Source organism: Tympanuchus pallidicinctus, unplaced genomic scaffold (genome assembly GCF_026119805.1).
Source record: "Tympanuchus pallidicinctus isolate F22 unplaced genomic scaffold, pur_lepc_1.0 scaffold1, whole genome shotgun sequence".
Lineage (NCBI taxonomy): Eukaryota > Metazoa > Chordata > Aves > Galliformes > Phasianidae > Tympanuchus > Tympanuchus pallidicinctus.
In genome coordinates, this window is record NW_026294618.1 from 14,402,860 (window position 1) to 14,430,642 (window position 27,783).

Here is a 27,783-nt window from a genome sequence, read left to right on the forward strand (position 1 = left end):
ATGGGGGTATCCACAGCCTTTCTGGGCAGCCTGTTCCAGCTCCACCACCTTCGCAGTACAGAGCATAAAGCATAAAAATAAAGAATATTATATGCATAGCTTTTCCCCAGGCTACATAGCAAGAAGCTATTTGCATTTTCATTATATGGTGAGTTCATAACCAAAACTAAGCAGGCATTTACACACCAGCGACACCAGTATAAGATTAATACCAGCCACAGCAAGCCTTATTCTCTCATTGAATCACTTCTAATTCTTATCTAATCCATCTCTAACACATCCATGATTCTATGTCTATGGTATCTATTACCCTATAAGCACACTTAGCTAAAAGACTTTCCTCTTGTCTGCCATTACAGGAATCTTGCTTGGCCACACATCCATTTCAAATTGCCCTGATAGGAAGTAGAACTGAATTTTTGACATGCTATCTCCTGAATTAGGGATAACAAATTAAAGCCTTCCATTCCAATCATCTCCATCTAGTGATCCTCTAAGTACATAAGAATCAATTAGGAAAAGATAACTATGACACAGCTAAACATTTCATATTCACCTCCCGCTAGTCTCACGCTCCAAATAACACCATGAGTTCTGATGCTTTGAATCAATTTGATCAAAGCTTTAACTGAGACAAGCAACAATAGAGCACAAAATCCAATTTGCTGAAGAAATACGCTGGTATTTAGCAGGAAAGCTGCTTAATAACTTTAAAAATAAGCATTGAGTTTCAGTGCTTCAAAATGGTGTGCCAGGCCAGTCGATGTAACATGCCCCTACCTGAGTTACCAATATGTTCTCAGCCTGTGGTAATCACTGACCTGTTACCAACATCAGTGCTACAAGGGCATTTTAGAGCCATCTGTTACAAGTATTCTGTCTTCTGCCTTGCATGCCAGGCTTTGGGGCTGGGTTTTAAAAATAATTTCATTTTGTTCCCTAATATAGCCTTAGAAACACATGTGTCCTGATAGCTTCAGGCTCAGGGGAAGAGCAGTCACACACCATCAGCCTCAGTGGGCTCAAGGGAAAGAGCAAAGACCAGCAGATCGGTTCATTCTCTGCCAAGACAGCATCTCTCAAAGAAACAATGTGTACATTATATATAACTTCAAAGAGGGAACACTTTGGCAGGAAGACACCAACTCACTTTTTCAGTTTATGGAAATGCTGTAAGTTCTGTAAAGTACCAACCAAAAAGGTGTCAGAAGGCACGCCTGCAGGGCAGACCTTGTTACTGAGGTGTCCTATCATGGAAGTCTGTACTTCAGTTACTTTCAGTTTCAGCAGGAATTAATATGGTTACACTGCAACTCATTCACAACAGTGCAACCTGACACTGTAGGAAATTCCTCCACATTCCACACGCCATTACCATAGCTGTATTAAGCATACTTGTCACTGAGTAGCATTCTGTGTTCTCTTCTTTCAATACTAAACACTAAAACCAACCTAACAATAAGATGCATAACCAGAGGATGTTGTCCCAGCCAATTCACTGGCTTTACCCTGAACCACCACCTACTTACAGTTGTAGACTTCTAGTTAGGCACAATCATTTAATTCAACATCTGCCAACCACACGGTAGGAGTTCTTTCCTGCAGAACTTGCATTTCCTCAGGAAGTCCACAATGCAGAAGGAAATCAACACGCAGCTTTGCCCATTGGAGTACTGAAGCTGGACCAGCTTCAAATCCAACCAGCTCTTTATTACTAAATAATGTTCCCAGACATCAAAAAAAGCAAATAAGCCCACAAGCCAGTGGCATGTTATTTTTCAATACACAGAGTATCAACTGATCCATTTGTTCATCTGCCACGCCAAGTTCCTTTATGCTCAACAGACTTAAATATCACTGTTTTGTAGCACCATTCATTTATCTTACATACCAGGAGAAGCACAAGTCACAACATTTAAGGCTCCAAAATTCTCAAGACTTGCATTTTACCCATTAGAGTATTTCAAGACAATTCTTTATTTTGAAAAATAAAGTGCCTGATTTATGTACAAACTATTAAAATAATAGTTAAAAAGTAAACTTAGAACCTGCTAAGAAAGCAGTGATGTCATGCTGTTGCCTCCAGGGTATTCAGTGAGTTTAAGACCAGAAATTCTCAACTGCTTCTTTATGCAGTTAGAGAAGCCAGTGGTAAGTTGCCCATTACCCCCCATGTAGCAGAAGGATGATGCCCACATTTCATAGGAGTAACATGTTTCACCTAAGCATTCTAATTAACACCTTTGGCAAAACCTAAAAGGAATCTTGCTGTCAGAGCTACACTAGCCTCCTTGGAAGTACCAGTATCACCACACTGTTCAAGAGTGGGATTTTAACACAAAGATCAAGGCACGCTGACTCAATATGCCTGACATTTCCTTACAAAGAGGGGAGCATACACACTAACTCATGTCTCAGTCCTTTTAAAATTCTGCATCCAGGGTGAAAGAATTGTCTGTGGGCTTTGACATGACTCCCATCCTCTGATATTCACCTACTCGCTTCTCAAAGAAATTGGTCTTGCCTTCCAGAGAGATGTTTTCCATGAAATCAAAAGGATTCTCCACCTTGTATATCTGAAATGCAAAGGCAATTCTATAGTCACTACAATTCCCAAATCTTCAATACAAGAAAACATTAAAAGTGGTAAAGAAGAGGTGTGCAATGATGCTATTAGTGGGCTTATTAGCTAAGTAAACCAGTTTTGATCCCAAGCCTTTTCTACTATGTTCATGTCTGTCTTTAAACCACAGCTTATTCGGTGGAGAAGCACAGCAACTCTTACATGGTTTTCATCAGCATCCTTTGATTTTTTTTCCTGTGGCTGTCCAAACAGTTTTTAACTGTGGGACTACTAACTGAGTTTATATCAATAATGCTGCTGCCATTTTAGGCTTTGGGTTTCTGGAAGAAATTAAACTTAATATGATCTTTTCCCCCCATGACAGATTCTGTGTATTAGCCTTACCTTTCTAAATCCCAGTTCCAACATCAGCCGGTCTGCTACAAACTCTATGTACTGTTTCATTAAAGTGCAGTTCATGCCAATCAACTTAACAGGCAGTGCCTCCGTCAAGAATTCCTGCAGATAATAGAAGCACATCGTGTACAGAAGCCAGCATTCATTCTGAGCTGTCTGGGGTAATGTTATACCCAACAGCTCCATAGCTTTGCACTTAATTGTGATCAAGTTCCCAAACAAGGAGCAGACAATTACCTGTTCTATGAGAACTGCATTCATGATGATTTCCTTTACTCTTTCCTCCGACGGTTTGCGTATCAAGTGCTTGAACATGAGGCAGGCAAAGTCACAGTGCAAACCCTTGAAGGAAGCATCAGAAAGGTCCTTCAGGAATACTGATTTAAAAGAACCGCTCCGCTCAGTGGCACAGAACACAGAGCCTGCAGTCTAAGCACCATCTTGGTACTTGCTACAGAGCTGCTATCTACACAAAGCTTTCTGCCTAACCAGAAAGATGCACACGTGAATTCAGGCCATACCAACTGCACGTGTTCCCACAGCAAGGTACACTGAGAGCAAGAGCTGGTGAGAAACTTGACGCTACTTCAGTTGTGAAATGGTGCTTGCATTCACTCGCTGCTGTAAGATCCACCCACAGTGCCACATATTGACACCTTTTTAGTGAGCTTCACAGACCGCCCATTTCTAAAAGTATTCCTGCTGTAAAATAGAGGCTCTAACAAGCTGTGTGGCACATTACCATCTTAACTGCTGGAACTTGATTCTTACCTCATCTCTACTGATGAGCTCATTAGAAAAAGTGAGTCCAGGCATTAAGCCTCTTTTCTTCAGCCAAAAAATTGATGCAAAAGAGCCAGAAAAGAAGATTCCTTCCACTGCTGCAAATGCTACTACTCGTTCTCCTGTTAAGAGAAGACAGATTGATATCAACCATGAGAACCTACCATGATTAATACTCAGAAGTTGTGATAAGAGCAGCAAGCAGTCCTCCAAAGAGGAATGAAGAAGTTTCTATTGAAGTATGCTACAGCTCATCCTGAAAATTATAGTAAAGGTTTCCAGTTACTAAGTAAAGCTTTAAAACATCATAAATAGCAAAAATAGAGTAGCTGAAGCCAAAAATCCTTCTCCCAGGTGAACCTTTTTCTAAAGGCTGCACGAAGTAGTCACTTCAGCAGCAAATTGAAGTCACTATCTGTTCATCCCTCCATTAAGAGGGACACTGGCCACAAAGGATGCTTTATTACTAATAAAATAATAACCTCTGTGATCCCTTTGAAATGAGGCATCAAGAATCACCAGGAGAGAGGAGCCACAGCCTACGACTGTCAAGAGTCCTCTGGTAGAGAATGGCCAACACTGTTCTGGTTACTTCAGCAGTTTGCTCAGCAGCAGGCAGCCAAAGAAATGGTGACTGCCACATACATTATCATCATTCAGAACACCAACACCAACAGTTTTACAAACATTCAAACCCATTTGCAAGATTAAAATTTTCTTTATCTCCATAATTACACTGAAGAGCATTTATTCATCCATCTTGTAACAAAAACAATCCCTGTGAAGTCTAGAGAAATAGTGGTTCGTCTTCTGCTAGGGGAGGAATTTCACTTTGCTTCCAATAGATGTACTCACCATATGTTGCTTTCTTGTCCCCAATCCAGCGTATGGCCCAGTCAGCCTTCTTCTTAACACATGGTAATGTTTCAATAGCATTAAAAAGGAATTCCCTGAAAAGCAGAAAACTCATCAGTATGAGACATGAGTACAATAACAAATTCAACATTCACAGCCACAGATGGTCTTGTTCTCTTACAAGTGGTCTGCAGCCTCACCCCAATACTTCAGCATCTTTCCATTTTATTTCGCACCAATTGAGCTCCATTTATGTCCATCTACTCTGTTTACAACACTTTCCCTGTCAGGCCAACACCAGTTCACATGAATTCCTATGACAACATCCAGGAGAATACTGTTTTACAAAGTATGATACTTGAACAAGGCTTTCTAAACTACAAACTAATCAGCTTCCAGTCTTCAGTGACCAAAGCGCTAAGACTCAGAAACAATCCTACAAAGCCACCTGTTAGGTTCAGTGGACCCACCATGAGGGCTTACTGTAGTTTTATACACAATCTTGTCTTCTGTCTTTTATAATTACATTCCTTAGTTCCAGTGTTGTGGCTGTAGTTTCACTTCACTTGAGTGAGGTCTCACACATAAGAGCAGATATTTTAGACTAAAGTTGCACCTAAGCACCCTTTTAGCAGTATTTTATGTCTTGTTTAAGCCCAAAAATCAGTTTCCACTTCGCAGTAACTTATAGGCAACACATCTCAACAATTAAGAGCTTCAAACCTCTCATTACAAGGCAATACCAACCTCTCTCTAGAATCTTTGATGTACGTGTCAATTAGAAGACTGTACATTTCTGAATGTATATTTTCCATGGCAATCTGGAAGCCATAGAAACAACGTGCTTCTGTGATTTGCACTTCTTGACTGAACCGCTCCACCTAGAGGAAACAAATGAGCATTTGTGAACATGTTTATAACCAAGCTGCAGGTCAGAGGCACTGATGCTGCCTGCAACCACCACTGCTCAGCCCACAGAACTCTGTAGATTAACTCCAGGTGCGTGGGCTTCAACATAAAGAGCAGTAGTAGCCTCTCACAGTTACAAGTCACAGACCCATAGAATCACTTGCATTGGAATCATAGAATCACAAGATTGCAAAGGACCTGCAAGATCATCTAATCTAACTGTCCTCCCACTACCATTGCTATCACAAGCATTACACCCTATTTTGTAGCTCCTCATCCAGACACCTCTGAACACTGCCAGGGACTGCAATTCCACCACTTCCCCGGGCAGTCCATTCCAGAGCCCAGGGACCTTTTAAGGGAAGGGACCCTTAAAAGCTATCTCCCTGCAATGAGCAGGGACACCTACAGCTCCATCAAATGCACAGAGCCCCATCCAGCCTGACCCTGGGTGTCTCCAAAGAAAAGGAATCTACCACCTCTCCAGGCAAGCTGAACACATTACTAAGGGCAGTGATGCTCCCATCAGGCTCTTTCCACACACTCACCAAGTTCTCGTTTACGATGCCATCGCTAGCAGCAAAGAAGGCAAGGACATGAGAGATGAAGTACTTCTCCTCGGGCTTCAGGGACTCCCAGTGCTGCAGATCTTTGGACAGATCCACCTACACACGAATAAGGGCCGCTGAGATGTGTGCCTGGGCCCAGGGCCGCCCCGCACTGAGGCACAGCCGAGGGGAGCGACGCAAGAGCCGTGGAAGAGCCGGCGGAGATGCACCGGAACCGCGCCACCTCACCTCCTCCGCCGTCCAGAAGGAAGCCTCGGCCTTCTTGTACATCCGCCAGATGTCATGGTACTGGATAGGGAAAATGACGAACCGCCGGGGGTTCTCCCGCAGCAGCGGTTCCTCCTCTTGCTCCGCGCCCAGCGCCACCTGCGGGGAGCACAGAGCGGCTCGGGACGGCACCGCGGGGAGGCGGCGAGGGAGCGGGGGCAGCGCGGGGGGAAAGCGGTTCTCGGGGGAAGGTGGCGGCGGGGGGCGCGGGGTGGCGGCAAAGGGGAGCGCGGGGCCGCGAGCACTCACCGGCTTCTCTTCGCTCTCCCGGAAGATCTTGCGCGCTGTCTTGCTCGCCAGGACGCGGCTGCTGTTGAGCGCGGGCGGCTGGGAGGAGAGAGGCGCGGGAGCGGTGAGATCTCCGTCATACCGGGCGAGCGGCAGGAGAAAAGGAAGAAGGGAGAAAGGGAGGGCGCTCACCGTGTTCTCCTTGTCGCTCAGCGCTAAGTTCTTCAGGGGGGACAGCCGGGGCTGCTCCTGGAGGGCGGCGAGCGGGACGCGAGTGGACAGCATGGTGGCAGCGCGGGAAGAGAGTAGGCGCGGGTCGGCCGAGCGCTACTTTATATCCTCTTCGAACTTGGCGCCAGAACACTCGGCTGCCAATCACAACGCACGCAGAGCCCGCGGCCGCCCAGCTCCAACGCGTATTGGCTGGAATGCCGGCCGGGACCCCGCCTTCCATTGTAGTGGCGAAGGCGGGAGGAAGGAACCGCCCGGCACTTGGGCCGTCTTGGGGAGCAAAAACGCGGGAAACTGAGGAGGCCCCGCCCCTGGGTCTGCACCGCGCCCCGCCCCTACGGCCGGCTATGGCCGGAACTGCGGCGTTTGCCCCGTCCAGGGCTGTGGGGAGGCTGAGCGTGGCATTTGTCACCATGGTCCATCAATCTGGGGAAGTGAGAACACTGTCCTTACCAGCCTGGTCGCCAGGCAGGCGGTACCTGGAGGTAATGCCTCCAATTCCACTCCCCCGCTCATCGTCAAAGCAGTTCACAACAGCAACGTTGATCTGGGTGCCTTCCTCAGCATCCCTGTGTGCATGGCAGCTGGGGCAGCAAGACCAGGCACTTAAAGAACATCACTCCTCCATACCACTTCTACTGTCAGCTTCTTAAGCAGAACCGACATAGGAGATATGGCCTAACTAGAGCAAACGTGCATCTCAATTCCCTCTTGGCACAGGTGGAAAATTACTGGCCGTCCCCACTCACCGAGCCCGTCAATCACTGCAAACGAATACTGAACGTTCCTTTGGGTTACATTCCTCTGCATTTACTCACATGAAGCTGTGTGTGCCGGAAGGCAACTCCAGCTCCCTCCTTCCCGAGCACCAAAGGTTGCCCACGCTAAGCAGAGCTGCGGCACAGCACAGCTCTGGGGCACCTCATCAACTGCTGCTGCAGCATCAGCTTTTGGCCCCCAAAATCCAGCCTGTTGTGTCTGCAGAACAACTACGAGCCGCACTACTGCAAGATACAGCCCAGCGCTGTGTGACCGCCATCCGCCCCCCGGCGGCCGTAACCCGGCGGGGACGGGAGAGGGAGCCCGCGGCCTCCGAACGGCTCCGAGCTGGGAAGCAAATGAGCAATCTGAGGGTGAATGTCCTGCTGGTAACTCCCAGCTTCTGTTCTGTCCACCGCTTACACAAAACGCCCCTCCACAGCCCGAAAATGTGTTCAGCTGGGAAGAAGTGGAAGCACATCTGGAGCACTTTGAAAGACCTCCCGTTATAGAAGAGCCCCAAACCAACGGAGAAAATAACCCCATGTTGTGGCAAAGAAACCTCTATTAAGTAGTTCTGGCCCTGTCCTTTTCTCCCTGCACTGCGGTACCTGGGATGCCATAAACCCAGAAGGACCTCACAGAGTTGGACTAGATAATCTTAGTGTTCATTTCCAACCTTAATGATTCTATGATTCTATTCAGGCTGGATATTAGGAAACACTTCTTCTCAGAAAGACTGGTGAGGCACTGGCACAGGCTGCCCAGGGAGGTGGTGGAGTCACCGTCCCTGGAGGTGTTCAAGAACTGGAGATGTGAACCTGAGGGATGTGGTCAGTGGGCATAGTGGGGATGGGTTGGTGGTTGCACAAGATGATCTTAGAGATCTTTTCCACTTGAATGATTTTGTAATTCTGTTCAAAGGACATCACACACCTGCAAATGCTGGACCCTCCTCTGGTTTCATGGAGACTTTTTTATCTGAACAAGAACCACATGACTTGGCCATTGCCTACTCATGGTCTTCAAGAAGGATGGGCTACATCATCTCCAGGGACATAACCCTGCAGCTGCAGCACCGAGAGGCAGTGAGCAGCTGGGGAAGGTACAGCCTTCCTCAGTCCTAAAACCAGGTGGCTGCAGCCAACACCCCCAGCAGAAGCCATCCCTTTTGCTGCAATTCCTATGCCAGGTTGCATCCAGCCTGGGTACTCCTCTGAGTAATAAATACTGGTTTTCCTGGCACTCACCCCTGCTCCAGCAGGAACACCCAGACCTGGGTGCCCAGCACATCGTCCAGGTGGTTTCTGAAGATCTCCAAGCAGGAGACCTCACAGCCTTTGAGCAATCCAAACAGGCCCATGGCATCAATTCCTGACTCCTAAAGGTAAAGTGTTTAGTGCTCATTGTTTGAGAGATACTCATAAATATCAGCTTTTACTGGTGTGATAGACAGCAGTGACTCCTCTCATCAAATTGGACAAACGTTTTGTTGTTCTTTCACTTATCTCCTTTCCATGTGCCTCCAGCAATGATGTTTTAGGAGCATGCTTTTAGCTAGATTCTTCTCACTGTTTGTTCACACCTGTTCAAGCTGCTGTAACATTGTACAACCTGTCATGGTTGATTTACATTTAGCACTGTGAAGAAAAAAGACTGACGATTGGAATTTAGAGAGCAAAAATATGGTGAGGTTGGGCTTTGGGGTGGGATTGGAGTTTTTTGGACCTAAAGACCTTTAAGCAGTGAGCTCAGGCAGACAGCTTTCTGATCCAGGAAAGCTCCCTGGTCACAGTTCAGCATTTTACCAGCTGTGTTTTGTTCACCAAGGGAAGGGCAAAGAGTCTCCCACTTGCAGCCCTCTCAAGAAAAGTGTCATTTGAAACTTAAATAACCTCCTTATAGGAAGTTCTTCTGGAAGTGGTGTAAAAGCAAACTTTAAAAAAAAAAATAAGAAAAAGAAAAGGAAAAAGAAACCTTATCCTTCTTTCCCCAGCAGACCTTGGCTGCTGTGGTTACACACTGTGCTGGGAAGAGCCATTTATTCTACTTGCTGGGAGCACAATAGAAATCTCAGCGGGATGCCTCTCACTACCAGCCTGTGTTTGTAGCACAGTGCATGACATTTCTAGCATGATTAAAATAAAGGTTATGAAACTCGTGTATGAAATTCATATAGAAATCCGGACGCTGCAAAAAAGCTGAAGAAAGTTAAGTAACAAATCAAAGCACTGAGAAGTGCTCGTGTCCCTCCCAATGATAGGCGTTAAAAGTCACAGAATCAGAGAACCATTTCAGTTGGAAGGGATGCTTGAAGGCTACCTGCTCCAACTCCCCTGCAATGAACAGGGACATCCACAGATCCAGCAGGTGCTCAGAGCCCCATCTAGCCTCAGCTCAGGTTCCCGAGGAATGGGGCATCCAACACCTCTCTGGGCAACCTGTGCCAGTGCCTCAGCACCTTTATTGGAAGAGCTTTGTTCCCCCGATGTTTGAAAAGGACAATTTCAGGCTACACCTGTATCAGCAACACACTCTAGAAGTCATTACAACATTCCTGCGGGCTATCAGATCGAGGTAACCTCGGCACAGCACTCGATGGGTTGACGTTAATGGGTTACAGGACGTGTGAGTAACCCCCTGCAGAGGAATGCAAAGCACTGCAGGAACGTGCCCTGCTCCCGGTGTGACCCTGCAGTCCTAACTGGGGACTTCTCTGTCTCAGAAGCAGCAGATGGCGCAGGTCACAACCTCAAGCAGTCTCTGTGCTGCTTCAATAGTTCTGCAAAAGCCCCAAAACGTGCCGTCCCAGGAGACTGAGAGGCACACCTCTGAGATAACTGCCCCCTGGGGACCCTCAGAGCAGGGCGCATTGAGCTCTGCTGCACCCAGCACAACGGCCCCTGAAACGGTGCCAGCTGTTGAGTCGGGGCTTTGCCTGCTCCAACTGACTCAGCTGGAAGCAGGCTGGCACCAAGCTGTGCCAGGAGCAAAGCACCACCGTCAGCACAAAGCGAGTCCACGCACACAGCTTTGTAGCACACCATTTATTATTGCCATCATTATGACACCAAGGCGTCAAACAAGATGCTGGAGATTAAACGGCAACAGTTAGCACACTAATGGGCATGCTGGCGTGCAGCCCCACGCCCCGCTCCACAGCAGGCAGACCGCACAGACCTGCAAGATACCGCAGCCTGCCCCAGTGCAATGAATTCCTCACCTGTCCATCTCTTGATCAGAGCTCTGAGATGCTAGAAATAGTGTGGCCCTGCTCTGCTGCCTTTTTTCTTTCCTATTTTATTTTATTTTTTACCTCTGGCAGGTTTGCAAGGGTCAGTGGTTAGTAGCTCTGTTCATTCCTCTACCAGAAGACACATCGTGGATGCCATCAACAACACCACCCAGGTACTCAGGCTTTGAAAGCCTTGCAGCTATCCTGCCAAACCCACAATGGCATGCTGTTGGAGAGACTCACTGTGCCCATGCCTGCACTGAAGCACCAAGGACATCCTCCAGCAGACCCCAATAAGCAAGAACTCGCTATCAAGTCACTAATGTGCATCAACACGTTGTCAGCCAATGGAAGTGTCCAAGGGGCTCTTCCATGGCCCTTTTAGCTGTGGTTTTAAAATAAGAAAGAACCTTCTAATTAAATACTTCAAAAACCTACCCCCATTATCAGGACGTTCAGCACTGGTTCTCCTGAGGATATGGGAGTAATTTATAACAGCCAACAAACCCTCTGCTGTGCTCTGTTCTGTCCTTCGCAGAGCAGAGGTAACCACATCCACCTGAACAGAGGCGGGGAAGCTTAATTAACTAATAGTTACACAATGCTTTCACATCTTGTGTTTACAGCTTCGTTTTGTAATAAACAGTGTCAGTGTCTCCAGAACTTTAACACCCAATCTGTGTGAGGGACATTTTACAAAGCTCAGCACCAAAATCCCTGTTATTAAGCAACCTATTATTCCTATGTAAGTGTGCTCCTGTAGAAGCCCCGACATGCCTCAGAAGAAGCAGGCAGTAGGCAAAAGTTTGACTTGCTCATGACTCAGTGACATGAAGTCATCTGCTTTAACTAACTGTCTCTGAGCACTACACAGCTGAGAAAAAATAACAAAGGGATGCTCGTCATGTATTCAACATGAGCCCAGCTCAGATGGCTATCTGAACACAGGGACGGAGGAAAAAAAAAAATGATTTGGTGCATTTTGGGCTAAAAGCTGATACATTTTCTATCACCCATCTTTTGTTGCGGATTCCAGCTAACATGTAATACTTCATTTCAATAAGCACAAGCTGAGCTGGTGGTGTTACTGTAGGTAGATTGCCAAGCCCACCAGAATATGTTGCTTTTCCAAAGGCTACCCTTGCTTATCTCTTGGACTAAACCATGCTTCCTTTTGATCACTGGTGGATGCCATTTGAGTGCTGATCTCTAGAAGTACCCGAGGCTGTTGACCTTCTTCTTCTGGGAATTTCTTCCCATCTTTGGGAAATACAAATTTGTCTGCAAGCAAGCACCACTGAAGTGTTGCTGGGAACTGATACAGATATTTCCTATCATCCTGGAGCTGACAAGAGCTCCAGGGGAAGAAAAGGGGAAATTTTTGCAGAGGTGATGTCCAGAAAGTATTTATTGTACGCAGAAGGTACAGTCAAGGGTGCAGCTGGTCGTTTACAGTCATGCTTGGTGTGATGGTAATGAACAGCTCAGGCCTGTAGAAAAGCAGAGTAACAGCAGAAGAATACCATGTGAGATTAAAGGAAATGAATAAGTAATATCACAGATCCCATAGATCTGTTTCAAATTACTTCTCAAAGCAGAGCATCTTTGCTCCCTGGGGCCTGCTCCCATAAGGTACTCTGCTTTCCCAATTCTTCTGCTCAGATTTTCCATCTTCAGACAAACAGAGCTGTCAAATCCACTAAGACTGAATACATACACACATACCTACCATCAGCTTTCCTTTGGCTTCAGAACAGACATTTCCCTCTTGTGCACCACCCCTTCAATGCTTAAATCTCCATACAAGCAGAGGCAACAAGCCTTGGTTCACCATATTCTGTGTGCTCAGTAGCAGAACATCCAGGGCCAACTACTCGAGGAGTGACGTACTCTGCCAAGCTGCTTTGTTTTCATCCATTAATGACAGCATGATGGGCAGATAAGCATTTACAGCCCATGATCCCATTGGCCTGGTGTGATGCTGGTCACTGGTTGGGACCCAGCCAGCAATGCCACCCAGAGAACTGGACTTCAGCCTTCTTTGCAAACAAATGTAGCTTCAGAGGATCCATCTGTGTGGTAAATAAGGCTGGCCAGGGCTTGTGCATGACCCAGAGGCTTTCTGACACAACCTAGCTGCCTCTCTACTGCTCCGGTCTCTCATCCTCACCAAAACTGGAGGGCTACACACAAACCATGGCAGTGGCAGGGCGGCCTGGTGGCCTCTCCCCCAAAGTCTCTGAGCCCCTTGGCTAGGCTGCACGGGGCTTGACCTCCAGGCCACAGGTGGGCATTCTGACCATTCCAGCCTCTTCCCCTTTCTCCTTTTCCCACTGGGATGGTCTTTGCCAGCAGGACCAACAGCTCTGTGTTCCTCCAGCTGACACAACACCCTGGCAAACCCAAACATTTGGATGGGATGGGCCTCATCACAGTTACCTGCCCGCAGGGCCTGCTGCCAAGTCAGAGCAGTTTGCCCTGGGCCAGGCAAGTTCTGACGGGATGGAGAGCCCCAGCCTCTTTGAGCAACCTGCTCAGTGCTTCACCACCCTCAGGGTGAAGAACTTTTCCTCATGTTTGATGGGAATTTAGCCTCTTGCTCTTCGGTGCTAGTCTAGCTCCATCTACACTACAAACAGTAACTGGTGGACATGCGAATGTTTGGAATAATCCTGAGCAAAGAATACTAGGTTTTCAGTAGCCTACTGAAAGCTGTGAGCTCATTTATCTGTGGGAAAAGTAAATAATCAAATGTCATCATTTTTTCCAATTGTTTTCACAGGTCAGAAGCTGGGCCAGATGCTACTTTCTTCCCCCATGCAGACAAGTTGCATGTTCATTGACTAAAAAAAAAACCAAATAGAATTTGATTGCCCAAATATAAGCTGTTGTCAATGCTCTGCTGTATTTGTGACATCTGTGACTCAGAGATGCTCAGCAACAGGACAGAAGGCAACGGTCACAAGCTGGAACAAGAGAAATTCTGGCTGTGTGCATGGGAAAAAAATCGTTTTACTAAGAAAATGGTTAAGTGCTGGAGCAAGTTCCCCAGAGTCTCCATCCTTGGAGGTACTCAACACTGTGTGAGGCCCTCAGCTGTGTGCTAGACGGCCCTGCTTAGAGGGTTGGACTGAGATCTATGGATGTCCCATACAACCTGAATTATTTTATTATTCTGTGATTCTGTGGCCTATAGAGACCTCACGCTTTTTGAAGATGTGGCTGAAGGCCAGGCAAGCCACCTCCAGGGCATCTGGAACACCTGCATGTTTCCATGGGGAGGTTCATCCATTCTGCTGGAGTCTCTGCCCCTTCATGAACTGGCAAAGAGAAAACATTCCTTGCCAGCACTACTGATTTTCCCATCTCCATTCCCAGTCAAGCTACTCTGTATCCAGATCTGCCATTCAGAGAAGATGCGATCACTGAGTTTACAGTCAAAGCTTTGGATCTCTGACCCATATTTTGGGGAAGTCAGGGGAGTGGTCCTCCCTCTGCTCCTTCCCTTTTGTAACCTCCCAGCAGCAAAAGAGTAAGTGCAGTGCAAATCCCTGTGCTCCAAAACCTCAGCCCTGTGTTCCAGAACAGCACAGCTTGATGTAGTTAGCTACCTGCTGAAAGGCATATTGTACATTAGCTACATGCTGTATGGGTTGACTTTTAGAAAGGAAATGCTTTTAAAATCTTCCCTACTATTAGTCTCTTCAAATGTGAAATACCAAAAGTTGTACAGGTTCTTTCAACTAGAAAAATGCCAACACTTCCCCCCAGGTAGAAGCACATCATTTTGCACTTTAAAGCTGAGATAGATGAAAGGGGGGTTTGTTCACAGCTGATGTTCCCAGCAATCCCATTCACACCTCCCTTCCCAGATAAAGTCCTGGGAGCGCCTGCCCTGCCTCACCACTTAGTGGTGCTCCTCCACCTCATTCTATCAGGGCCAACTTTGGCATCTGTTACAAACCCCTATAATCCCTGAGTCTGCTTAGCAGACACAGGCTTTCTAGCACCAAAACAGTTCGCCCATACCACAAAGAGATCAGGCATGATCACGTTACAGCCTCTCAGCAAGTTATTCCAGGACTGGAGCCCCTGACATTATTCCAGGGCATGCCTCTAACCAGCTCATGTGTGGGACACTGCCCTGGCTGCAGCCTGCAGCGGGCCGGGGGCATACAGGGACAGCCAGCATAGCCCTGCTGCCAGGTGACAGCCCTGTCAGCTCATGTAGATGTCTGAATTCCAGGTCAGCTTTATTGCCTGCTGGTAAAATATTAACCTTGGCTATTTTTTTCTCTGTGCAACTGGAGAAACAAATCAGATGCTGTCCAAGAAGCGTAACAGCTTCTGCCTTGGGAAACCAAGCCTGGTACCACTTGCTAGCCCACTCAATACTGTCTGGTGCCACCCAGCTTTGTTCAAGGCTGCGGCTTGTCCCACTGCACAAGATGTCAACATGTTTTAGTGGTGTCAGGATGAGGTGCAGCTAAGGCAGGGCTTGTTCGCAACTGCAACAGGTGAATCGGTGCCATGGGTGTTGCTGGAGGAGACAGCAGCACATGTTCCACCCAGGAATCACAGCTAGGGAGGCAGCTGGTTGGTAACCAAAGGTCTGAAACCAGGCATACTCAAAAGGTAGTATAGGATAGGGTAGGGTAGGGTAGGGTAAGGTAGAGTAGAGTAGAGTAGAGTAAGTAGAGTAGAATGGAACAGCTTTGAAGGTATCTTCAAAGATCACCAAGTCCAACTTCCTGATCATTTCAGGGCTAATCAAAAGTTAAAGCGTATTATTGAGGGCATTAACCTCAACAGGCATGGAGCATCAAGCACCTCTCTAGGAAGCCTGTTAAATAAGTAAAGGTATTGCCAAATCTTTTCTTCCAGCAGGTATTCATACAGAGCTGAAGCATGGGCGCAGAGCTTGAGAGTGATGTGGTCACCCAGCTGAGGGATCTGAGGTCCAGACCCTGCAGACCTAACAGCACATTTGGCCCTGCCTAAGTACGGGACATAGAGCCTTGCTAGCTGAAATCCCACAGCCTGCCTGAGACTGGGGATTTTAGGCTTTCTACAATCAGCCAGCCTTCATAGACTTCAGCCTTGCCCGCACTGAAGGGGAGAAACAAGCTCAGAAGACTAGAAAGAAAACATGGTTTCTGTTGGGAAGGGGAGGTTCACCTCTAAGGTTCATCTCCTGCTGGTTGCTTTCATACACCCACAGTGTCTCCACAGAGCTCTTCAGCTCCCCTGCCCTTCCCTTCACACCTGGGTTGCAGAAAGAAAAAACCCTTTTGCTGACAATGCTTAGGGTGCAGTAAAATCCAAGATGTGCTGAAAGAACACTCTTAAAAACCAGGCTTTTAGATTTAAAGATGTGTTCTCAGCAGTTCTTTTGCAAATTGGATGAGTCAAACTCCAGCACTGGGCCAAAGCCCAGTTCCACCAATTTCATAGGGGCAGCCTCAGTCCCTCCTCCACCCGTGGTTTCCCCACCACATCCCAGGCTCCATCCTGTGCAGGACGGCTCCCTGGGGTTCACTGGCCTCCATCTCATGGCTGTTTTCCCTGGGGCAGTAAAGCCACCCTTGGGCAGAAATTGCTGGTCCTGTGCTCCCCAGCCCAGATCACAGAATCATAGAATCACATAATTACATAATCATAGAATGGCCTGGGTTGAAAAGGACCTCACAGAGCATTTAGTTTCAACCCCCTTGCTATGTGTAAGGTTGCCAACCACTAGACCAGGCTGCCCAGAGCCACATCCAGCCTGGCCTTGAAGCTCCTTCCATGTCACACTGGGACAGGGTCAGAGGCACAGGATGTGACCCCACACCAACCCCAAAGAGTCATCACCATTACGTTTTGTAGGATGTTTGGGGCCAGAAAACGCAGCTGCAGGCAACAGCTGGGAAAAGGCTTTGGAAGTGAGGGCAGCAGTAGTGTTGGTGTGATAGAGGCACTGTGATGTGAGCAATGCACACAGCCCTTCTGCTGCGCGCCAGTTAATGCTAAAAGGCAGATTAATAACTAATCCTGCTCACTGAGGTGTGATGCCGTCACGGCAGTTTGCCATGGGAAAGATTCAGCCTTCTCTGCTCCCTCTGTAGAGACCACACCTTATAGTTTTTCTTTCTTTTTAGAATATAGCAGAAGCCAGGAAAGCTGGTTTGGAATCACGCTGCCTTCTCAGTGACATTCATTCTCTAAACAAATCCATGAAAGAAATGCCAAAATCTGTGGGCTTGCATCTTGGCATGCCACAGGAGAAACAACCAGCGAGCAAAAGGGAGAGACTGCCCTGACGTGATACATATTTCAACTTTCAATTTTAATCCTTTTCGTCATTGATATGGCTTTCTAGAGCTTCTATACCACAGGAATGCATCTGTCTCTGTTGAAGATTCATAGAAAACTCAGCAAGCATCAGGAAAGAAGGCAAAACTTAAACACATGGTGCAGTGTTTATTGTCACAAGATCAGCTTCCTTAATGTACTGTCTGTAACTGCCCTAGAGAAGTCTGGTGGGAACAGAAGCCTGAGAAAATAGAACTCTGCAGGCTCTGTTTGGGTTCTTACAGAGAAAGGATCCTGTTATTCCTCTTATCCTGCGAGTGAGCTCCTTCCTTGCTCTCTGGCCCTCCAGCAATGAAGGTGATGACATTGGTTCCATGGCAGCCATTGCCATGCCCCATCACCCACACCCTCCTTGCCCTCACATTGCCACCAATACTTCTTGACATGGGTTGGGACAGCCAGCCTCTATACTGTCATGCTCAGGAAATGAGCAACCCGAAAATGAGATCAGATGGCAAGATTTTGTCCAAGCAATTGTGTTTCTTGACTCCACCTTGGCCATTGGTCTTGGAAGTGCCATAAAGAACAGCCAGATGCCACAATGAGGCAATCCAGTGCTGGTGGTTTCAGTGGGTCATAGAATCAGAGTCATGGAATCATTAAGGTAGGAAAAGATGTCCAAGATCATCAAGGCCAACCGTCAGCCCAGCCCCACCGTGCCGTGACCGCGTCCCTCAGTGCCACATCTCTACAGTTCTTGAGCACCTCCAGGGTTGGTGACTCCACCGCCTCCCTGGGCAGCCTGTGCCACTGCCTCACTGATCTTTCTGACAAAATTTCTCAAGAAATGTTTCCTAATATCCAACCTGAAGCTTCCTCGGTACAACGTCAGGCTATTACCTCTTGTCCTATAGCTGCTACTGGGAGAAGAGGCCACCTCACCACGACCTCCTTTCATAGCAGTCACACAGTAACAACTCGAGTGTATAAAGAAATGTGAAGGGTTGGGCAATTTTGGGGTATTCCTGTGTACATACCTGTATATGGAGATGTCTGTGTATACATATATATATGTCTGCGTGGCTCACTATTTATTAGAAGAAATGACTGCTGGGTTTGAAGAGCGCTGCTCAGCAGAGGCTGGCAGTGTTTCAGACACGAGGTACATCTCCTTCCCCGGACGGAGGCGAGGAGCCCGCCTGCCTCGGTGCAGCACCGTCCCCAGGCACCGCTCCGGGCTCACCGCATACCTCCGCCCTCGCTCCTGGAGAGCGGCCAAGCTGCTTTTAGCAGCGACTGGTCTACTGTAAAAACAGTCACCAGGCGGCCCACCGCCGCCTCTTTCCCGCATCTTCGCCCTCGCCACCCTCGGGCTCGGCCCCCCCCGGCCCGGCTCAGGGCCGCCCCGCGGCGAGGCGGCCCTTGGCGGCGGCCCCGGCTCCGGCCCCGGCTCGGGCGCGGCGGCCATGGGCAGCGGCAGCAGCCGGCGGTGGGGCCGTGCCGGCGGCGCCCCGCGCGGGACGGCGCAGGCGGAGGCGGCGGCGGGTCCGCTCCCAGCCGCGGAGGAGCGGCGGGCGCCGGGGACGGCGCTGGAAGCGGCCCCGCCCGGCCCCGCCCAGCCCGCGCCGGAGGTGAGTGCCGCGAGGCCGGGCCGGTTCGGTCCGCGCTGGGGGCGGGGGGAGCCCGGGGCCGGAGCGCGGCGCCGCCTCGAAGCTCAGCGACCGCTCTCCCACCGCGCTCGATTCGCCGTTCTCGCCGTTCTCGCCGAACCGTTCCGGTTTTCCGGATGTTCTTCTTGGGAAAGAGGAGATCTGTTTATTTATTTATTTCCCTGCCCAAAAATAACAGCCGAGTCTCTGTGGCGTGGGGCTGTCAGGGAGGGGCAGCTGGGGGACAGGGACAGGCTGTGCACCAGAGGGCGGTGGGCACGGAACGGGCTGTCCAGGGCTGTGGGCACGGCCCCGAGTGCCGGAGTTCAAGGAGCGTTTGGGCGCCGCTCTCAGACACAGAGTTTGGTTTTGGGTGATGCTGTGTGAAGCCCGGGGTTGATCCGTGTAAGTCCGTACCGACTCGGGCTGTGCCGTGGTCGTGCGGGTCCGTTCAGTGGCGATGCGGCGGAGCCGGGCAGCACCGTCGGTCCGAGCACCCCTGTGGGGTCGCGTGCTGTTCGTTGGGCAAATGCTGCCCCGAGCAGACGCACAGAAGTCGCGGGCGTGGTGTAATGCATTGAAGTAATGCGTTCCTGGAGGTATTTCGGAGGCGTGTGGACGTGGTGCATCAGGACGTGGTGCAGCAATGGACCCGGCAGTGCAGGGCAGTGCTTGGACTCATCTTCTGAATCTTTTTCATCATAAAACATCCCTTGATTCTGCGGTTTACCAACAGAGATAAATATTGCTCAGTACAGCAAAAACCCACCCGTGCTTTTGCCAGGACCGCTGCAGCACAGAGCGCAGTGGCTCGTTAGGCAGAGGTGCACTCACTGCCTGCAGGACCAGCATCGTCTCTCCGTTCAGTGCTGCTTGTCTTTAAAATTCAGCAGTGAGCTGCGCCGTCCCCTTGGCCAGTGTCAGTCCCCTCGGTCACACCCTCACAGCTGTGCTGCAGCTGTGCTCCCAAAGCCACCCCTCCTTTGCTGTTTTCCCCACAGCACCACTCAGCTGAGCACAGCCCCTCTTTGACCTGGCACATCCCTGGCACATCATTGACACATCTCCAGCACCGTCCCTGACGCAATTGCTGGCTCATCCCTGCCACATCCTTAACACATCCCTAACACATCCTTGACACCATCCCGGGCACATCCCTAGCAGATCCCTGGCACCACCTCCTGCCCATCCCTGGCATATCCCTGACCCAGAGCAAGCACCAGGCTTGCACAAGGCAGCCAGGAGCCGCTGTTAGCTCTGGAAGCCAGGAGAAGCGTGGCACTGCCTGCCTTCCCTGCAGGATGCTGCCTCCCACCCCCGTGCACATCAGCAGGATAGGATCCCTGCCCGTGGCAGCTCAAGCTCTGTGTTCACCAGGAGTTGGTTTTGGCAGCATTCACTGGCCCGGCCACCCGCGGCATTTCTTGTGTCGCTGGAGGGTGCTGCTGCTCACTGCACAGGCACGGCTGGAATGGCCCCTGTCACCGTTTTGACTTGGGCCAGCTTGTGACCCCAAATAACTCTTGGATTTGGGGTGTGCCTGCAGTCACAGTGTCACCACAGCCCCACTGTGCCTGGCCCAGCACTGGGGGTATGGGGCTCAGGAGGGGCTGGGGGGCCATTTTCTTTCACTTCCCCACAGATCTCAAAGCTCCAAGTGAAATGTCGGCAGCGCTCCTTTGGGAAATAGGTACTGCTGCTGACAGATCCCTCAGAGAAGGTGGGAGCTGGTTTTGCAGAGGGAAGCAAATTTTGCTAACCAAAGCTGCTCCATCCTGATGACTAATTGATTCTGTCTTCCACCCACACACCACGTACAGCTCGTAACACAGAGGAGTCAGCCACAAAGGGAAAAAGAGGCAACCGCCTGTCTTCCAAGCCCATCCTTTGCCCAGAAGTGCTGGGAATGGGTTCTCAGGGTGGGAATTGCTGAGACAAAGCTGCGGGGCTGAGCATTCTTCTGGGCACAGAAAGGAGCTGCTTTGTTCCTGCTTTCTAGGGGCTGGGTCCTTACACTGGCTCTGCACTGTGCCTGTTTAACCTCTGTTGGTGCTGTTGCGAGCGGCAGGATAGCTCGTGTGAACCACCAGCTTCAGCTTAGAGAAAGCGGTCACCAAGCTGACTGAGTCTGAGTCTGTCTCAAGCCAGAATCTGCCTTTGTCCCCCTCCCCTTTCTGTGGGGCAGTACAGTAAAGAGGAGAAATGTGGAAGTTTGGTTCTTCCTGCAGCACCCAGCCTGCCTGCAGGGGGTTCTCTTTGTCACTTCCTTCATCAGCAGGTATTTTCATTAGCAGGTATTTTCATTCCTAGGAGGTGCTCTGGGCCGTGTACCATCCTCCCAGAGGTGGGTGCAAACGTGGCCGATGAGACACAAAGACAGCTTTGTATTCTTGTAACTGAAACATTTGACGTTTATTCTTTTCAAGGCCTCGTCTCCACGACGCCCCTCAGACCCAGAGAACAACAACGTCAGCAATGAGTGAGTAGCCCCTGCCTCCCTTTCCCCTGCTGTGTTTTTTGTTGCCATCATGGCCACCTGGGCCTTCCATGGGCTGTGCAGCATGGGTGGAGTGGATCACAAGTCTTTTCTCCCTGGGAACCCTAAAAACCCATGAGAGGCTCCCATGCTGCAGCAGTTAGAGACACAGATCTCAGAATCACAGAATGGCCAGGGTTGGAAGGGACCTCAAGGATCATGAATCTCCAACCCCCCTGCCACAGTCAGGGCCACCGATCTCCACACTCAGTACTAGACCAGGCTGCCCAGGACCCCATCCAACCTGGCCTTGAACACCTCCAGGCACGGGGCATCCACAACCTCTCTGGGCAGCCTGTTCCAGCACCTCACCACTCTTTCTAAAAAGAACTTCTGCCTGACATCCAACCTAAATCTCCCCTCCCTCAACTTAAAACTATTTCCCCTTGTCCTGCAGTCATCAACCCTTTCGAAGAGTTGATTCCCCTCCTGTCTGTAGGCTCCCTTCAGGTACTGGAAGCCTGCAATGAGGTCACAATTCAGCCTTCTTTTCTCCAGGCTGAACAAGCCCAGCTCCCTCAGCCTGTCCTCACAGGGGAGGTGCTCCAGCCCCCTGATCATCTCTGTGGCTCCTCTGGACCCTCTCCAACAGCTCCCTGTCTTTTTTGTACTGGGGGCTCCAGACCTGGATGCAGTACTCCAGACTCCAGGGCCTCACAAGAGCAGAGTAGATGGGGACAATCACCTCCCTGCCCCTGCTGGCCACCCCTCTTCTGATGGAGCCCAGGATACCATTTGCCTTCCGAGCCGCAAGAGCACATTAATGGCTGGCTCATGTGAAGCTTTTCATCCATCAGGACCCCCAGGTCCTTCTCCACAGGGCTGCTCTCAAGGACTGCTCCTTCCAGTCTGTATGGATGCCTGGGAGACATACTGCTATGGGCATCCAACAAACAAAACCCAAACTCTTACTTTCACGAACAGCAATGTTGACTGTGTCCCCAGGTCTGCCAGCAGCAGTGGGAGCAGTTTCATGCATGTGTTAGAGAAACTGAGAAGAAACTAAAAGGATTGGAAAACCATCTCCTTGCACTAAGGAGAGACTCTTTTCAGTGCTGGGTTGTCACACAGCCCCTCTGCCCTTGAGGTATGTGTTAATCTGAAAATTGGGGAGAAAAAGGCAGGGAGGAAAAAAAAGAGGTAAGGAGACTTCACAGAACCACAGCATGGTGGGGGTGGCAGAACTCTCTGGGTCCATCGGGCCCAGCCCCTGCTCCAGCAGGGACACCCAGAGCAGGGTGCCAGCACCTCCTGCTGTCACCTAGAAGAGCAGCCCAATGAGATAGAGGCTGGAAATGTGACACCAAATAACCACCTAAATCAGACACTAATGAACACCCTCCAAGCAGGATCTGTATGTGTTCTTTGCTGTATCACATTACCTCTTTTTTTCCCACACGACCAGTGGCAGTCCACCAATTGAATGACATGGCTCAGGAATGTCACAACAATCTCATAATTGCTTTCAACCCCTGTGTCATGTGCAGTGTTATCCAAGCGTGGCTTTGACCCATTTTTCGGCTGCTAGGTCTTGCAGAGGGCATTTTAATGATTAATCCTGTACTTTCCCATCCTCAGCAGAAAGATAAAAAACAGTGGCCTAGATTCATCCCATCTCATTCTGATTGGACTCATTCAGGGGTTAGGGAAAGGCTCTGCCCCAGCGGGCGGTGGGCATGGAGCAGGCTGCCCAGGGCAGTGGGCATGGCCCCGAGTGCCGGAGTTCAAGGAACGTTTGGGCATCACTCTCAGAAACAGGGTTTGGATCTTGGGTGCTCCTGTGTGGAGCCGGGGGTTGGACCTGGGGATCCATGTGAATCCTTTCTCACTGGAGATATTCTGTGATTTTCAGGCTCTTAACTGGGGCTGACTTGCTTAACTTGGCCAGATGACCACCAGAGGTCCCTCCCATCACCATTCTGTGATCCTGGGGTTCCTACCTTGGAGGTTACCACTCATGAGGGACACTGTCAGCAGACCCCATAGCTCACTTTTGAGCTAATCCTGCCCTTTGTGTTTCCTTCTCCTCATTGCAGAGTTCACTGTCTTTCCATTAAAAATATTCCCTCTTCCCTTAACCATATTTAAACACAGAGAGTCTGGTGGCTGAAATGGAGCACATTCCTTGCTTTCTCCTTTTCTAAACTGCTTTAGCCTCTTTGATCACTCTTACTGCTGCTTTCTAAGCTGTTAGTAACTCCAGTATTTTACTCAAAAGTCTCTGCAGTGATCTCGATGGGTTGTGTTTCCCATGCTGTCCTCCCCCATTGCTACTCATGCCTCTGGCTCCCTGAGGGCTGCTGGGTTTGAACAATTCCCTCCCAACATCCCAACCTCCAATTTTCAAGTCACCAAGTCCAGCAGCTCTCAGCAGGACTCAGTGGGCAGCACCATGATGCTGCAGGTCCAATGGCATGCCATGTGGCACCCCCATTGCTCTCGTTTCTCAGCCCCAGCTTAATTCCTTGAGATGAAGGCTCAGGCTGGGAGGCCTCGGAGGCCTCGGACTGACCTCCTGCTCAAAGCCACCTCAGTGCAGGGTCCTGTCTGGCCTGGCCCTGAAAAGGCTCAGTGATGCAGCATGCACAGCTGCAGGCCTCCTGCTGGAGGGGTTTCTCCTTTTATGCAGGTGGGATGTCTCTGTTTTTGGTTTATTTCAGTTTTTCCACATTAACTGATGGATAACTGCCACAACAGCAGAAAGGACCCAAGCAGCAGCTTGCTTTCCTTTTGCATCATAGGTGGTTGCTTCTGTCTGTTTGAAATCCCCTCTGTGTGTCACTGAACCTGAATTTTACCTGGAGACTTTCTCTCCTGCCTGGAAGTCAGCACACAGGCAAGATGTGGGGATGCTAATGACCAAGTTCAACTCAGCTGTGCTGGGCCTCATCCTTAGAGAAGCAGTGGGTCAGTGGTTGCTAAATAATGGCAGAGCCAGATATGTGCTGTTGGATGTGATTTTTACAGTGCCAATAATAACACCTGGGCCAATCCCCTACCAATGGTACATCAGACATCACTTGTGTGAGAGAGAAATAACTAAACCATAGGAGCAGTTGGAAGGAGTTGAGCTCTTACTTTGGTTGGAACACAAAGGAAAGCCAGCCAAGCCCGTAGTGCTGCAGAGGTTCCCATGGAAGAACCTTGCACATGTTCTCCATCAGTACCTCGCTTTTTGGGGCCTGGTGTTTTATAGCATTACCTTTTACCTTACATCTCTCAAAAGCAGAAGCACAAAAATACCAACGTGATCATTCTTATTGGCAACATCCAGCTCCCTTAAAAAGGACAAAGGCCACAGGGCATGCACATGGTGGTCGGATAATAACAAAAAGCTCCTTTCTGGATGAAACCTTGGAACTAGCAGCTGGTGTTAAAGCATATGCAGCGTATTGGATGGGCCATGGCCATAGCTTACCAAGCATTATGGAGCACAGGAGTTTGAGTACTGTACAGATTTCACTGTAACAATCTCACTGACTAGAATAGGTGCCAAGTGCTAGAAAATGTCAGCCAGTGGTGTGCCCATGGAGTGTGGAAATCTGATGCATTAGAATAGCAGCATCTCAGCAAGCCAGAGCACTGCCATTTTCCCATTCACCCGATGATGAAGTTGGCAATGAGGGAGTGCGGCTCCCTTCCCAGCAACAACAGGGAGGAATGGTTTTAAACTGAGACAGGGAGATTTAGTTAGATATTAGGACGTGACACAGGTTGCCCAAGGAGGTTGTGGATGCCCCATCCTGGAGGCATTCAAGGCCAGGCTGGATGTGGCTCTGGGCAGCCTGGTCTGGTGGCTGGTGACCCTGCACACAGCAGGCGGGGTTGAAACTGGATGATCATTGTGGTCCTTTTCAACCCAGGCCATTCTATGATTCTGTGATTCTATGATTCAATAACCTGCTCCCTCCACCTGCAGGTGCCCATCACAGGGCAGCAAGCAGTCAGTGGGATGCCCGGCCATCTTGTACCATGGCTCAGAAGAGGAACTGATGGCCAGCATCGAGCGGGAGTACGGCTGCTGAAACCACACACGGGGCATGGCTGGAGCAGCAGAGCTGCCAGCAGAACGCAATGCCTGGGATGGTGAGGAGGAGTGCAAGGAGAAAGACCAGAAAAAGCACACCTTGTGAATCAGTATCTCAAAGCTCCTCTTGAAATGGCCTTTTTACCAGATTTACTAGCTTTTTGAGATGTGGTGCTTTAGGGAAGAAGACCTTTGCTTTGTCCTGGCAGTAATAAAGTGCAGCAAAATCATTCGATATAGATCTGAGTTTGGGAGTGTGCTGTGAAATGCAGCAAGCTCTGATGCATTTCTGCTCCCTGGCAGAAAAATCACTGTGTTATATCCTTAGCGGATCCAAAGTAAAACAGAAAGGCTGTGGATCTCTGAAGAAAATAATGTTTTCTGTGCTCCCCAATAGGGAAGCCTTGTGTTGTAGGGTTTCTGCCTTTGTTTTATCTGCATCTTAATGTATCATGAGTAGCTGCTTCTTAACAGAAGTAGAAAAATACCTAATTTCTATCTTTAGCTGAAGTATTCAAGATATCAGATGAAATACAGAGTGTGAATGCAAGAGGAAACAGCAAGACACAAGATGCTGTATTATGATGTCTTCGTCATTGCAGGTATTTGTGAAAGAGAAATATATGCATCTGTATTCTATGTACCTTTCAATAAAGGCAACAGTGGTTTTGAAGCAGAGTCTCCTGGAAAAAATCCTGTTTTGAACGCCAGCACTTTTTGTGGGGAGCAGAAATATTTAGGTTTAGACCCATGGCTGCCGGGCCACTGCTCTGCAGCACATCCATTGGATCTCCTGCCGCTTGTGTTAGCTTTTGGCAGCTCTCAAAGACCTCCTGTGGCAAGCAGAACAGATGTGTGCCGGGAAAACACTGGAGGCCTCCTGACTGCAGCTCTGCAGGCGGCCCTGGGGCTCTGTGCCCTGCCCAGCTTTCATGTCACTTCCAGCCTCTCTCTGCAGCTGCAGTCGCTAACTAGGCCAGGTGTATCCTTACAACCCATTTCAGTCTCTCCTAAAATAAAGTCTGTACTTCAACAATTCTGCAGAAATTGAGTAATTTTAGAAGGCACAAATATTTCTAAATGGAGTGTATTCCTGTTAGGCTGCAGGAAATTTCTCTTGCAATTCAGCAAACCCCTGAGCTTCTCCGTGAAAGAAGCTGGTAGGACAGTGAAGGAACAAGCACGCGTCTGCTCCCAGGATTAGGGGGCGGCAGGTTTCATTCACGGCAAACCTCAGTGCTACCACGAGAGGAGGAGCTGCAGGAGGAGGGGGGTGCAGTGAGCTGGGACAGTCCACGCTCCAGGGAGAAGGAAAGGTGGGGTCGGAAGAAGCGGCTGCAAGCTGTGCAATGGTTTCTCAGGCTCTGCGCTGAGAAACAAAGAGCTGCTTGAAGTCAAGAGAGATCACAAGGGAGAAAATAAAATCTGAAGTATTCTTCTCATCTAAAAAAAAGCTCTTCCAGGAAAGGGCATGCTCCGGCCTGCTGAGGCTGTCTGCATGCATGAGATGCGCTCGTGGCCATCTGTACGCATCAGGAAGTGAGCATTACCCAATTTCCTTCTCCCACGCTCCAGGACTGAGGCAGAAACTGAAGGAGGCTGCGTTTGCTGGAGGAAGAAACTGATCATGAAAGAAACTGCCTCAGTGCCAACACACCGCACAGAGGAGAGATCCCACAGAGCGTGCTGTGATGGCTGAGTGCAGTTGAGGTGTCACGGCAGCCTCCTCAGCCATCTTGCAGCCTCCTCAGCCCATGCGCTGCCATTTTCTGAGTCATCATTTGCTGTTCCTGCATGTGTGAGTTTGCCTTTTCGTGGCCACAACCTGCCTGTCTCAAGCTGCCTCGCCAGCCATGATTGGAAGGCAGCAGCCATATGGGCTCACAGATGGAACTGGGAGATGCACCCAGCAGCCCCACGTGTCAGATGCTGCCATGCAGGAGCTTGCACGGCCATGAGGGGAAGCCACCAAATGCCACCTCCTGCACTCTCAGCACAGTCTCCACCGCTGAAGCAGGAGCCTGAGCTGTAGCCTAAGGGTGAGCTGTATGCCAAAGTGTGAGTACCCAGCTGTTCTGCCCTGAGGCCTCGCTCCCGGCCAGCTCCGGGGGCTCTGACCTTGGCAGTGGGTCACCTTGCTGCGAGCAGCTGTGACAAAGTCGGTTTCATTACACCCCTTCCTCTTTTCTCCCATTCCACTTCCCTTATGCGCCCACCCCATTCCCATGGCACTGATGTAGTGGAAACCAGAACCTGCCATTTAGAAACACAGCCCTGCTAGAAATAAATACTGCTGCAATCCGGGAACCAGCCAGAGGGAAAGGAACGGCAGAGATGCTTGAAAGTGTAAACAAGGAGTTAGTGTGCTGGCATCCTCCCGGCCACATCCTTCCCAGCTGAGACCTGCAGGTCACACCCAGAGCACGCAGGAATGGGAAGAAGCAGGGCTAACACAGCCATA

General features: G+C 49.6%; 2 protein-coding genes across 2 annotated transcripts; one reads left to right on the forward strand and one right to left on the reverse strand.

Moving 5' to 3' along the window:
* Window positions 1–1,958: 1,958 nt before the first annotated feature.
* Window positions 1,959–6,916, reverse strand: RRM2 (ribonucleotide reductase regulatory subunit M2). Its single transcript, XM_052689283.1, has 10 exons — window positions 6,784–6,916; window positions 6,613–6,690; window positions 6,325–6,462; window positions 6,076–6,192; window positions 5,366–5,499; window positions 4,619–4,713; window positions 3,752–3,885; window positions 3,218–3,322; window positions 2,969–3,082; window positions 1,959–2,576 (listed from the first exon to the last, which is right to left on the reverse strand). Exons 1-10 carry the CDS (start codon window positions 6,874–6,876, stop codon window positions 2,424–2,426), a joined length of 1,161 nt encoding a protein of 386 aa, XP_052545243.1. The 5' UTR covers window positions 6,877–6,916; the 3' UTR covers window positions 1,959–2,423.
* A 6,402-nt stretch (window positions 6,917–13,318) lies between these two features.
* Window positions 13,319–25,995, forward strand: LOC128089348 (cystin-1-like). Its single transcript, XM_052700649.1, has 4 exons — window positions 13,319–13,372; window positions 18,427–18,741; window positions 21,186–21,238; window positions 25,215–25,995. Exons 1-4 carry the CDS (start codon window positions 13,319–13,321, stop codon window positions 25,318–25,320), a joined length of 528 nt encoding a protein of 175 aa, XP_052556609.1. The 3' UTR covers window positions 25,321–25,995.
* The last annotated feature ends 1,788 nt before the right edge of the window (window positions 25,996–27,783 follow it).